Source organism: Cupressus sempervirens, chromosome 1, assembly GCF_028749045.1.
Source record: "Cupressus sempervirens isolate cs-2001-9-10 chromosome 1, ASM2874904v1, whole genome shotgun sequence".
Classification (NCBI taxonomy): domain Eukaryota; kingdom Viridiplantae; phylum Streptophyta; class Pinopsida; order Cupressales; family Cupressaceae; genus Cupressus; species Cupressus sempervirens.
This window is the reverse complement of record NC_143118.1, coordinates 796,193,696-796,206,679: the sequence shown is the minus strand read 5'-3', so window position 1 is coordinate 796,206,679 and position 12,984 is coordinate 796,193,696. Positions and strand designations below refer to the sequence as shown.

The 12,984-nt window shown below is 36.4% G+C and overlaps 2 protein-coding genes across 2 annotated transcripts; both read right to left on the bottom strand.

Moving 5' to 3' along the window:
- Positions 1-5,901: 5,901 nt before the first annotated feature.
- Positions 5,902-7,404, bottom strand: LOC149580277 (uncharacterized). The gene is made up of 3 exons (XM_089804002.1): positions 7,285-7,404; positions 6,747-6,930; positions 5,902-6,626 (listed from the first exon to the last, which is right to left on the bottom strand). Exons 1-3 carry the CDS (start codon positions 7,402-7,404, stop codon positions 6,106-6,108), a joined length of 825 nt encoding a protein of 274 aa, XP_089660128.1. The 3' UTR covers positions 5,902-6,105.
- An 822-nt stretch (positions 7,405-8,226) lies between these two features.
- Positions 8,227-9,205, bottom strand: LOC149580276 (uncharacterized). The gene is made up of 3 exons (XM_089803992.1): positions 9,063-9,205; positions 8,513-8,745; positions 8,227-8,369 (listed from the first exon to the last, which is right to left on the bottom strand). Exons 1-3 carry the CDS (start codon positions 9,203-9,205, stop codon positions 8,227-8,229), a joined length of 519 nt encoding a protein of 172 aa, XP_089660118.1.
- Between the last annotated feature and the right edge of the window lie 3,779 nt (positions 9,206-12,984).

Below are 12,984 nucleotides of genomic sequence, written 5' to 3'. Positions count from 1 at the left end.
ACTATATTCGTGAGGATATCTAGTAGATTTTACAGGGAGAGTTTTATTAATATATTAATCATGAAAATATCAATAGTGTATAGGAAACATTATAATAAATATAGTGATATATAATTTCTTTATATGTTTGATTTATTTAAATTTGGATACATTTTATTAAAAAATTGGAAATTCAGATAAAATACTATCATTTGAATAAACACAGATATAATTATATTAATAGAAGGTGGTACATTATGTAAAGGGATGACCTAATCTAGAAGATTATTGGAGTTTTCAAATTTCTTAACTAATCAACCATGTAACGGTGACAACACCACATCATGACACAAAGCTTATACATGAAAGATGTAAACTCATTAAACCTGGACCTAAACCTTAAGGGTTTATCCATGAGGACCTACCTAGTATCGCTTTTGAAAAACTAGAAGCTTCATAGTTCATCCACTACCATTAGAGGAAATTCATTTTCTCCTCGTGTAAGATCTTTGATCTTCCTTTAAACTGTAATGTCCCTACTATTATTTAATAAATTAAATTAATACTTTAGATTTGATGGCCTCAATATTAGAAATTTTATTTTTTCGGGCCCTTTATTTTATTTTATTTTAGTAGAGTATTGGTCGTGTCAGCACTTTTTGTAATCCTTTGGTACGTAACTCGAAGTCATATATAAGGTTGGGATAGTTGTAGGTATGTGAACTTGGATATTTATTTGATATTGCGAATTTCAAATAGAGTTTTGTTGTTTGTCATTTCAAAGGTGGAAGATCCTCCCTATTTGACATATGTAGTTTCGATGGGAATAACTCCTCACCCTATTATGTTTTTCTCTCTCTCCCTTTTCAAGGATATTGTAATCTAAAGTGCTATCAATATTAATATACTGGCTTGCAAATACGTAAGTTTTCATTATCACCAATAGTAAGCCATTCACAGTTTCAAGTTGAGCAAGAAGTAGGAATGGTGGGGTGTACAGTTTAATGGTTGGAAGGATGGAGGCTACAACACTCATGGCAGAAAGATTATGCAACAAAGGAAAATTTGAGCCCTTTTGGAGGCATGATGGTCTAACCTAATGGGGCCACAAGAATGGTAGACAAAAAAAGGATGGAAGACAAAGTCAGCAAAAAACTCATTGGAGAAAAGTGGGGAATGTTGGGGAAGGTGGTTGACAAGATGGGAGTGGGAGGATCAGAAACTTTGGTAACAATAGCCATCCAGTGCAACATTTTACCTACTATAACTTGGGGGGAAACGTGGATTCTGGGAAGATTGCTCAACAATTGCGGAAACCACAAGTAGTGGAAAATCGAGAAAAAAAGAGGATTCAAGATCTGTAGTATGAGAGATGCACAATAGAAAAGATTATAATAGAGCAAAGCACATGGAAGGAGAAGGTAAGCTTTTTAGAAAGTAATTGTTTCTTTCTAAAATAGTTAGGGCCATGGCCTGCAATAGGAAAGCCAAAAAATGGTGTGATAAAAGTGGGGAAGGGGTAAAGACTTCAAAAATGTTGGAAAATGGGTTTTGCATGGTTATGGTGGACATTGCCCAAGGGATTGGATTTTGAATGGAGGACTGTATTTTATGGAAGACTTTGGCTTTTATATGAAAGAATGGGTTTGAAACTTTGACCCTACAAAGGAAATCATAAATTCATTTCCTCTGTGGGTGGGGTTGTGAAACCTCCCGCAAGAATACTAGAATGATTACTGTTATCGATTGATAGGAAATAATTTGGCAGCTTTTGTGAAAGTTGTGGAAATGGTAGATAAGGAAACCTTTCAAATGTTTCCAAGGATCTGCATTATATGGAATGATTTTCACCCTTTACCAAAAAGGATAGAGCTATATTCAGATATGGGGGTTTTGAGACAACCTTTGTCAATAGAGGAAGGATTAATGGTGTGTAAACACTACTTGAGTGAAGATCATGATTTAGAAAGATGTGGGAAAGAGGGATGCCAAAAGTGAAGGGAAGAGTAAAGTCTATTAAATGGGGCAATTAATATGTCTGGATTATGGAAGGAGGTGGAAAAGAAAAAGGAAACAAACTCTAGAGGCACTGCAACAAAGATGGAAAGTGTTCTAATCTTAAAAGAAAGATTTAATAATCTACAAGAGAGTGAGTGTAGGGAAGGTAGAGAGGTTACGATTGAGCAGATGGATTGTCAAGATGAAGGAAATATTTCTAGGAGAATGAGTATCAAAAGGATTTTATGGAGGCTGAAAAAGGGGCTCAAATATCAGAAGAAGCAAGGGACAAGATAGGATTGGATGGGCAAAGGACAGATGGGAAAAGGGCTAAAGAAGAGAGCTCTTTGTTGAGTGGGTTTAATCCACAAGTGATTAGAAGGGAGGTACTCCAAAGCCAAACAAATGAGGAATGTATAGGTGAAGGGGGGTGGATTGAAGATGGATTTCTATCATGTTATGATGAAGAAGACAATAGGGTTTCCCTAGGAGAGGAAGGAGAAGGGCGTGAGAAAGAAGTCTTTAAAGATATAGAAATCTCCCCAATAAGAAACCTGAAGGGTGGTTCTAAAGATTCTAGCTCGGAAGAGAGTTTTGAAGAGGAGATATGGAAAAGGAGGATTTACAGGGTGAAGAATTCCTAGGTTTGGGACATGTGATTGCTCTAAAAGAAAAGAGAACCCTAGCAAAAATTGAATGAAAGAGTCATAAAATTCAAGTTGGGGAATGTCAAAAGAGAGGAAGGAGGACACTAAATGCTTTAATCCAAATAGTAGGAAGTTCAAGGGGCCAAAGTAAACTGAAGGCGGGAAGGCGAAAGACCCCCTCCCGAAAGGGATGAAGATTCTTTCCTGGAATGTCAGGGGCTACAATGCCCTTGACAAAGTTTGTTTGATTAAGAGAGGCCTTGATCAAGCGAGACCAGATGCGATCCTTATGCAAGAAACAAAGATTAAGGGAGAAGATATTGTAGGAATTAAAAGAAAATTTGGAAAATGGAGAAGTGAATGGGTTGTTGTTGTAGGAGCTTCAGGGGGTGCTTTTGTGTTATGGAAGGAGGACTCAGTCAATGTTGTGATGATGCAGCAAGAAAGTAATTGGCAATGGTTAAAGGTAAGATCAAAACAAGTTGAAGTGGAATTTAATGTGATAAATGTATATGGTCCTATGCAGAGTAGGGACAAAAGAGAGTTGTGGAAATTTTTAACAAATGTATTAGAAGCTCTGTAGGATGAGATTATAATGTTAGGAGGTGATTACAATGCCATTCTCTAGCCCAGGGGAAAAAAGGTGGAAGAGGGTGGAGAATAGTAAATCAGAAGATTTCTCTACATTTGTGACAAAAAATGGTCTAGTGGATATCCCCTTTAAGAAAGGAGAGTTTATATGGACTAATAGAAGGCCTAGGTTTGTAAACATTGCAGAAAAATTAGATAGATTTCTAATGGGGGGAACCTGGACTCAGGTTGATTGGATGGTTGAAGCTGCAATTTTGCCTATACATGGTTCGGACCATTTTCCAATTTGACTAAGAATTCACAAAGATTCTTCACCAGATCAGTGCCCTTTCAAATTTGAAACAATGTGGTTGAGTGTAACATCCACATTTTCTAGGTCTTAACTAACAACTAACATATCAAATAAATACAATTATTACTTCAATTTCATAGGAACACAGTTATATCAGTTATGTTCATGTGAATGAGATTAACGCTTACAATCAGTTAAAAGGAAATTTCATAACTAACAATTGAAAATAATGTGAATGAATTTACCAAGGAATTTAAAATCTATATACTGTAGAATTCAAAACTGAAAAACCATCTATGGATGCCTCTACAAAACTCAAATTAGTTCATAAAATACCTCTCAAGGAACAAATAGCTATACTACTTTATCATAATGACAAATACCAATGTTTCATTTAGGGCATCAAATACCATTGTATCAATTAGGGCATCAGTTACCATTGGATTATTTAGAGCATCAGATAACTCTGTATCATTTGGGGCATCAGATACCGATGCATCATTTAGGGCATCAGATACCATTGTATCATTTGGGGCATCAAATACCTCTATTTCATTCATTTTCTTCCTATTGCTAACTATGGCAATAACATAAGATTAGAAGATATGCTCATAATCATTATTCTTATAAATGAAACACTAAAATAACAATCCTATATATGTATTCCATATTCAGGTGGAAGGTTAACCGATATTGATGAGAAAGGTTTCTTTCATCAAAGGAAATAACTAAATTCAACGATATAAATTAATCCATCATATCTTCTACTTGTATAAATATCATAAAAGTAAAAATACTTGTTACTAATAAATGTTTGAATGCTCAACTTATCTTATATGATGCATGTCCTAACATCTTGTGGAGACGGAAAACATTATTAAGGGCTTAACCTCCCAACCACAGACCCTAAGCTTATCACCGCACTTTCTCTAACTAGAAAGGCCCTCCCTACCCGAAATAGACATGGAACACCCTATCAACCACTGAGCATTCCAGTCTTTTAAGTGTAATAAATTTATGATTAACTTTTGATTCAAATTTCATGTTCTTGTAGATTCTTACTCACCTCTTCACCCTTTTTCTTGGCTATTCAGTCAGGTGAGTCCTAGGTGTTAAATCTCAAAGAAATTTAACTCCTTCATGGAGCATCAGCTGGTGAAAGAATAATATGGTTCCATACTGTCATAATACAATTCCTATGACATGAGAACTTCGTCTTGAGAATTTAAAAATCAATAGATTGATAATAGAATTTGACTGGAAACAAAAGACATCTTGGCATAACATTACATTTAACTCAGACCTAACTTAGGGAGAACATGATTCATCAGCTATGCAAGTCAATATACAGTCAATAGTGAGACATCGGTTAATTTCCTACATCTGTAATTTCAAATGCATAAATAAAGCAATACAAAAGGGAAACACAGACCACATAACCCGATCACAAAAGTATGAGTTCAATTTGATTTATGTACAATCGACTCCTCTAAGTTATGTATCCAACGCAAAGCTTATATCAGATATGATTGTGACTTGGTTTATCCTCTAGCCAAACGCAGCAAATAGGAATAATGAGATAAAAGGAGGAAAGTGGTAGTAACAATGCAGAAGTCTCATTTTCTCTGCTCTTCCGACTGGTATATAAAAGAAGACATGAGCCTTGGCTTAATTCTAAGCAACCACTTCCTCAAATGTGAGCAATCCCAATGAAAAACTCAGAGTAGATATGGATTACAATTGGTCTAAATCACTTGCAACATAAGGGTAAAAGCATGAAATAATCGTAAAAGAGCAAAGGTAAAATTGTGGGAAAGAATATATCTTTGGCCTCACCCAACTTCCATAAACAAGGCATTCAAAAATACCAAAGGCTTCCAAGAAGCCGTAACTCTTGAGTAGTTAAAAGATTTGTCTTCTTGAATTACTGATATCGTATGCCAAGTGTACATTTTGACCTCTTATGAGGAAATAAATATATATGGAAAAGAACTTGAAGGTTATAAATCAAAAGGATAATTTATAAGCATATTTATTTACTTGCACGTAAATATTTTTTATCAAGATGGCACCATATTAAATTTTTATCCAAGGGCATACCTTTTATATATGTATATCTAAATCAGTGTTATGGGACTCGGACTCGCCTCTGACTCAGAAAGGTCAAAATCTGACTCGAACTCGGACTCGGCGATCGAACTCGGCAAGGACTCAAAAAATTGAAAAACTCATGAAATCCAAAGAATTTTAAAGATTTTAAGATTGTTTCTTGCATCTTTTAATAAATTAACATCAAATACACAATAATTGATATAAATAGAACCTACTTAATACACATACACAACTTTGCATAGATCACATAAGTATAAAAGCGAATTTTTGAAGGAAAAAAACTGAATAACCACAATATAAAGTTATAAACTATAAAGTAATAAACATAGTGTCACTCCAATATCAAAGACTTAAATGTCTACAACATTCATGGATTACAAAATCCATGGTATCAAATTCAAAGGTTCAAAACATATATCAAAATAACAACTAGAGCCATCCTCTATGTCCTCCTACGAGTGCGCCTAAGATAAGTCATGGAAGACTCTAGAGCCATCCTCTCTGCCTGTGTCTGAGGCTGACCCTGAACCTCCTCTCATCCTCATCATCATCATCCTCCTCACGCACATAATCCTCATCATCAGCCTCGGATCCATCACTCCTAGCCTCAGGGTCCACTCTGTCTCCTCGTGCTCTAGCCTCCTCAACTGCCATCGCTACTGCCTCAGCCTCTCGATCCACCTGATCTACCCACTCCACATATTCATCACTGAAGACAGGATCATCCACCTCTATGTTCCACTCTGCATGAGGATCAACATTCTCTAATACAATCGGAGTTGTATCGGTGCCAAGGATCTGTCTATGGCGAAGGCGAAGGTTGTAGTGAACAAAGACAAGATCATTTAATTTTTGCACTGCCAACCTATTGTGCTTCTTTGAGTGTATGTGCTCAAAAAGACTCCAATTATGTTCGCATCCTGATGCACTAGATGGCTGGCTCAAGATGCGAATCGCAATCCTCTGTAAATTTGGCACCTTTGTGCCAAACATCTCCCACCATGCATCTGAAACAAGAAATTTTTGAATCATATCAATAACTTTGAATTTATCAAATTAAGATGGTAATAGAATTACTATTAGAAATTAGGATGTAGAAATTAGAATCAAAGATTTTTAGTGTTTACCAGGCATCAATGCTGTCCTATTTCTTTTGCACAACTCTCGTGCAAATAAGTCCCCTTGAGCTTTCTTAAATAGCTCAATCTCACGGACTATATCTGTGCTAACTGCTGAATTAGGTGATATTCTCTCTATAACATTGTAGAGGCCGCTCCACACCTCATCATCAGCCTTGAAATGTGGGCTGAACTAGTATGTTGGATTAAGGAAGTAGGCCGCTGCATGTATAGGCCTGTGAAGTAGATTGTACCATCGTCTATTAATGACATCCCATATAGGCCCATACCTATCTCAATTCTCTGCAAAAAAAGTGTGAATGGCCTCCTTCACCCTATCCATGCCCTCATAAATGTAGCCCATTGAGGGCTTCTCTCCATCAGCTGTTCATAGGAGAACAATAAGTGGCTTTACAAACTGCAATGATTATGAAAGTTGGAAAAGAAATAATCAGCTTTAAGTTTTTTCTTTAAAAAATGAACAATAATTTATAACATAATTTCATAAAAAAAATAAAGTTGAAATGAGGACAAAAAGGAAAATTACCTTCACAATATCAGCAATAGGTGTCCAAAAAGAGGGCTCGTCAAAAATATGATCAGCTGCAGCAATCCCTGCAGTGGTCTTTGCATATGAGGATGCAAGCCACTCCTCACTAACAAACATACGTCTCAAACAAGGATTTCAATGTGAGGAAGTTGGTTGCAAATCTAGTGACCCCTAGACGAGACAACTCCCTTTGCTCATTCTGTTTCCTCATGAGGTTGAGGACCCATGTATGATTATATATGAATTTGCATACACTCCTTCCTCACTCTATAACTATTTTGATCCAAGGGAGTTTACAAAAAGAGGGCTCGTCAAAAATATGATCAGCTGCAGCAATCCCTGCAGTGGTCTTTGCATATGAGGATGCAAGCCACTCCTCACTAACAAACATACGTCTCAAACAAGGATTTCAATGTGAGGAAGTTGGTTGCAAATCTAGTGACCCCTAGACGAGACAACTCCCTTTTCTCATTCTGTTTCCTCATGAGGTTGAGGACCCATGTATGATTATATATGAATTTGCATACACTCCTTCCTCACTCTATAACTATTTTGATCCAAGGGAGTTTACAAAAAGAGGGCTCATCAAAAATATGATCAGCTGCAGCAATCCCTGCAGTGGTCTTTGCATATGAGGATGCAAGCCACTCCTCACTAACAAACATACATCTCAAACAAGGATTTCAATGTGAGGAAGTTGGTTGCAAATCTAGTGACCCCTAGACGAGACAACTCCCTTTGCTCATTCTGTTTCCTCATGAGGTTGAGGACCCATGTATGATTATATATGAATTTGCATACACTCCTTCCTCACTCTATAACTATTTTGATCCAAGGGAGTTTACCAAGATCCTCTAACATGAGGTCAATGCAATGAGCGGCACAAGGGGTCCAAAATAAGTGAGGGTGTCTCTCCATAAGAAGCTTTCCTGCAGCAACCTAATTTGCTGCATTATTAGTAACTATTTGCACCACATTCTCTTCACCTACATCCTTTATCACTTCATCCATTATCCCACAAAGATATTCAGCATTCTTTGTTTTTCCCGAGGCATCAATGGATTTCAAAAAAACCGTGGCACCTAAAGAAAAAGAAACAAATTAGTATAATGATTAATGATGAATCATAATTTATAAATTCAAAATTTATAAACCTAATCACTGAAGTACAAGTTCTACTTCTAAATTTTTAATGTCTAAGACTCTAAGTACAATTACAGTTTACCTAATGAAGAAACAAGAAAGTTGAGGAGTGTTCTACTCCTTCTATCAGTCCAACCATCAGTCATGATGGTGCAACCTTTTTTCTTCCACACCTCACGCTGCTCCGTAATTTCAACTTGTACATCAGCCACCCTTTGGTTCAAAATAGGGCCTCCTAGCTCTTCAGCACTAGGGGCTTTGAACCCCGGACCACAAACAGCAACAACATCGATTCCAATTTGCCAATAAGGGGACCTAAAACAAATAGAATAAAATTTCAAGTTAAACAAATTAGTATATTATAAATAAATTTGAAAACAAAATACAAATTAAAATAAACAAAATAAACATATTATTGAAAGCTGAAAGTTGAAAGCTGAAACTTGTAACTTTGAAAGCAAGAGAAGACTTAAATTTAAATTTACATAAATAATTACCTTGCTGCATTGAATGAAATGTTGTTGTAGATGAAGAAGTCCCCAAGTGCCAATTTTGCATAATCATGTTTATCCTTGTTCCAACCCATGCCCTCAAGCAATGGCTGTGAACCTAGAGCCGTGCGTGGAGCAAACATAGAATCAAGTGTCAATTTTTGCTTACGAATGCGAGGCCCAATGCTCACACTCGTAGAAGCAGTGGTATCTGTAGGTGGAGCAGTGGATAATGGAGAGCGAAAACTAGAAGACCCTTGTTGAGCTCCGGCTAGTTGTACCATTTCTTCATGTTGCTTCTTTTTCAATTCTTTTTGCTCCATTTTTTCCTCTAGAAGAGTTTGGATGTCTCACATAACATCTTGGGGTACATCTTTGCATTTTTTAGCATCACGTCTAGGTATATGTGCTAGGTGATACTTCAATCTATTTATTCTTCCCCCATTATATACCACACCACACTGCCAACATGTAACAACTCCCTTTTTGTGCCCCGGGATGGCATGTTTCCAAGCCCTATCCCTTGCTATTGCACTTGGGTCTGCATTAGGGTTAAATGGAGGCCTATTTCCACTTCCCTCACCTTGTTGTTGAGACATTATATCATATTTCAATAAGTTACTGTTCGCTGTCAGCTTGCTGCAATATGAATGTAAACAAAATGAGAAGTAAAAAAATAGTAGACTAGTAGTAGAGAGTAGAGACCAAACAAATTTAAACAAAATGAGAAGTGAAAATACTTTAAAAATATGAATGTAAAAGTTTAAAACATAGTATAAAACAACACAAAGAAATGCAACAACAACTTGTAGCTTACCTCTTGAAATTTGCACAAACAATGGAAATGCAAGTTTGTAGAAACCTCCTCCAAATGCTCCCTCAAGCTCCTCTCAATGCTTTAATGCAAGCTAGAAAGATGCACAAACCATTAGCAATCAATACGGGAGACCAAACCGGTTTGTTGATTTCTCTCTCAAAACTCCAATGTTCTTCTCTAACTCTTTCCTCTCTCTTGTGAGCACAAGCAAATGGTGGAATGACTTTTTTAGGTCAATAACATGTTATACAAACCAAAAAAATCCAATTAAACAAAGCATTTTATGTTTTTTTTGCCTTTTTACTTGTTACCCGCCGGCAAGAGTCTTGGCATCGGGACTCGCCGAGTCAGGCGAGTCCATGGACTCGTCGAGTCAGGCAGGACTCGGACAAGACTCGGCAGAGTCCGAGTCAAGAAGCAGTCTGCCTCGGAAAGGTGGACTCTGCCTCTGACTCGCCGAGTCCGAGGCTGACTCGACGAGTCCCGTTACACTGATCTAAATACATGTTTCATCTGGAAGATTATTTGTATCTTCTTGTACACATTTAAATGTATGTATTACATAGATAAAATCTTGTATAAAAATAATACTATTGCATCACCTTTATTTTTATATTTATGTGCACATACATAAATATGTATTATAATGAAGTGATAAAAATGTCAACCATAATCCAATAAAGGTATGTACTTTAATTAAGTTAAGATCATTAATTTTTTTAATGTTTATCTAATAACTCGCGCATGTCTAATGTGTGTATCCTGTTATGTAATCACTCGGTCCTCAACTATGGTGATTCACGATTCATACACATTTTCCTAGTGATGGTGACGCTCCTATATCCAATTCTTTTCTGACAATACTTCCACCCCTTTGATGTGCTCCCTACAAAAAAATTCTCCGCAGTTAAAACATATTACCATAACAAGTTATTAATCATAAATAATCATAACGGCTAACTTCCTTTTCAATTCCATGAATTCAAGATAAATAATCAACTAGCATTTTATCTTCATATGAAATTATAACGACTAACCATCTTACCATTTCGCAAGATCATAACAAATTTAACTATCAACTAACTTCATGTGAACCTCAACGGCCATATGAATATTTTAAATTGGGTCAAAAATTGGGATGTAACATTGAGGGCAGATGGTTTTAAAGATTTGGTTGAGCAATGGTGGAGGAATGCCCTAAATTTTTTAGGAAATAAGGCCTTTATTGTTTTTAAAACATTACAACTCATAAAAGAGAAGTTGAAGGTTTGGAATAGGGAATCCTTCGAAAACATTTTTAGGAAGAAAGTTGAGCTAGAACTTTCTTTAAAAGAATTAAATGATAGAGTGATTCTGTAGGGTATGGGGATGAGGACTTTCAAGAAGAGAAAAAGCTGAAAAAAGAATACGAGGAGATTTTTTCTAGAGAGGAATTGTTTTGGAGACAGAAATTGAGACACACATGGCCAAATGAAGGAGATAGAAACACCAAGTTCTTCCGTAATTCAGTAAAAGTCAGAAGAGTGCATAATAGAATTTTCTCTATTGAAAATTTAGAAGGGCATGTGGTGAACAACCCAACGGAGGTAAAGCAAGAGGTAGTTTCCTTTTTCCAAAATAGTGGGAGGCTAGATGAAGAAGGAAGGGAAGATGAGGATGACATTTTGGAATGTATTCTAAATTATGTTTCAGAAGAACAAAATAGGATGTTGTTTGCAATAATGACAAAGGAAGAAGTAAAGCGTGCTCTATGGGGGTTAGGAAAGGATGAAAGCCTGGCCTAATGGGTTTACAAGGAGGTTTTTCAGATTTTTTTGGGATTGTTTGGGGCATGAAGTTTGGGAAGTTGTTGAGGAATCTAGACAAGGGGGGTTTGTTTTGAAAGACTTGAACAACACCTTCATAGAACTAGTGCCAAAAAAGGATGCATGTAGGACCTTTGAGGAGTTTCGGCCTATCTCTTTATGTAATACTCTTTACAAAATTATTTCAAAGGTAATAGCAAATACACTAAAGGTGTTAAATGTTATGATTTGAAAGGAACAAAGTGGGTTTGCTCCAGGAAGATCCACATTTGAAGGTGTCATAATAGATCAAGAAATGATCCACTCAATTAGAGTAAAGAAACTTCATAAAATGATGGTAAAGTTAGATATTAGGAGAGATTATGATGAAGTTAAGAGGGATTTTTTGCTAAATTTTTTGAAAAAGTTCGGCTTCAAAGCAAGTTGGATAAGGTGGGTCGATGGTTGTATTAGTTCTACTAGGTTCTTTGTTCTTGTTAAGGGAAGTCCACAATGTTTTTTTGAAATGGAGAAAAGGCATTAAACAAGGGGATCCCTTATACGCCTTTCTATTTATCATTTTAGCTGAAGTTTTGGAAAGGCTAATTAGGGGTAAAAGAGATCAAGATCAATGAAAAGGAGTAAAAGTTGCTAATGGAGTAGATGTTGTGTCTCACCTTTAGTTTGTAGATGATACTTTCCTAGCTGGGGATGTTTGAGAGAGAGAAGCCACATTGATGAAGAGGACGCTAGAGCTTTATGGTAAACTTTCAGGATAGAAGATAAATGGGCTTAAATCTAAGGTTTTCTCCTTTAGTACCCCTGTTAGTAAAAAAAATAGCTATTAGTAGAATTCTAAATATAAAATAAGGATTACTCCCAAGTAGATATCTAGGGATTTCGTTGTTTCAAGAAAGAAACAAATGAGAAGTGTGGAAGTGTTTAGCAGAGAAGTGTTTCAAGAAGATGGATGGATGGGGAAGTGGCTATCTTCGGCAGGAAGAATTTTGATGTTAAAATCAGTGGTGTCTATTGTCCCAATTTTCTTGATGATGTGTCTAAAAATACCTAAGAAGGTAATAAGTAGTGTGGAAAAACAAATGCAAAGGTTCTTTTGGAGTGGAACAAGGAAAAGTGATAAAATCCCACTATTAAGATGGGATAAGACTTGTAGGCCGAAAAAGTATGGTGGAGCTGGCCTAAGGGACTGGAATCAAATGAATGTGGCTTTGGGTGCAAAGTTGGTGTGGCAAATGGTTTCGGATTCAAAGCAATTATGGACACATTTTTAAAGCTAAATATTTGGATTCTAACAATGAAACAAGGATCTTAATAGTTCAAAATCCTTTAAGAGGATTGGCTATATGGAACTTTATTATCTCTTGCTGACATGTTATCATTGATCATATTTCATGGAAAATCGGAGGTGGGGGTCAAGCAAATTTTTGGGAGGACTCTTGGA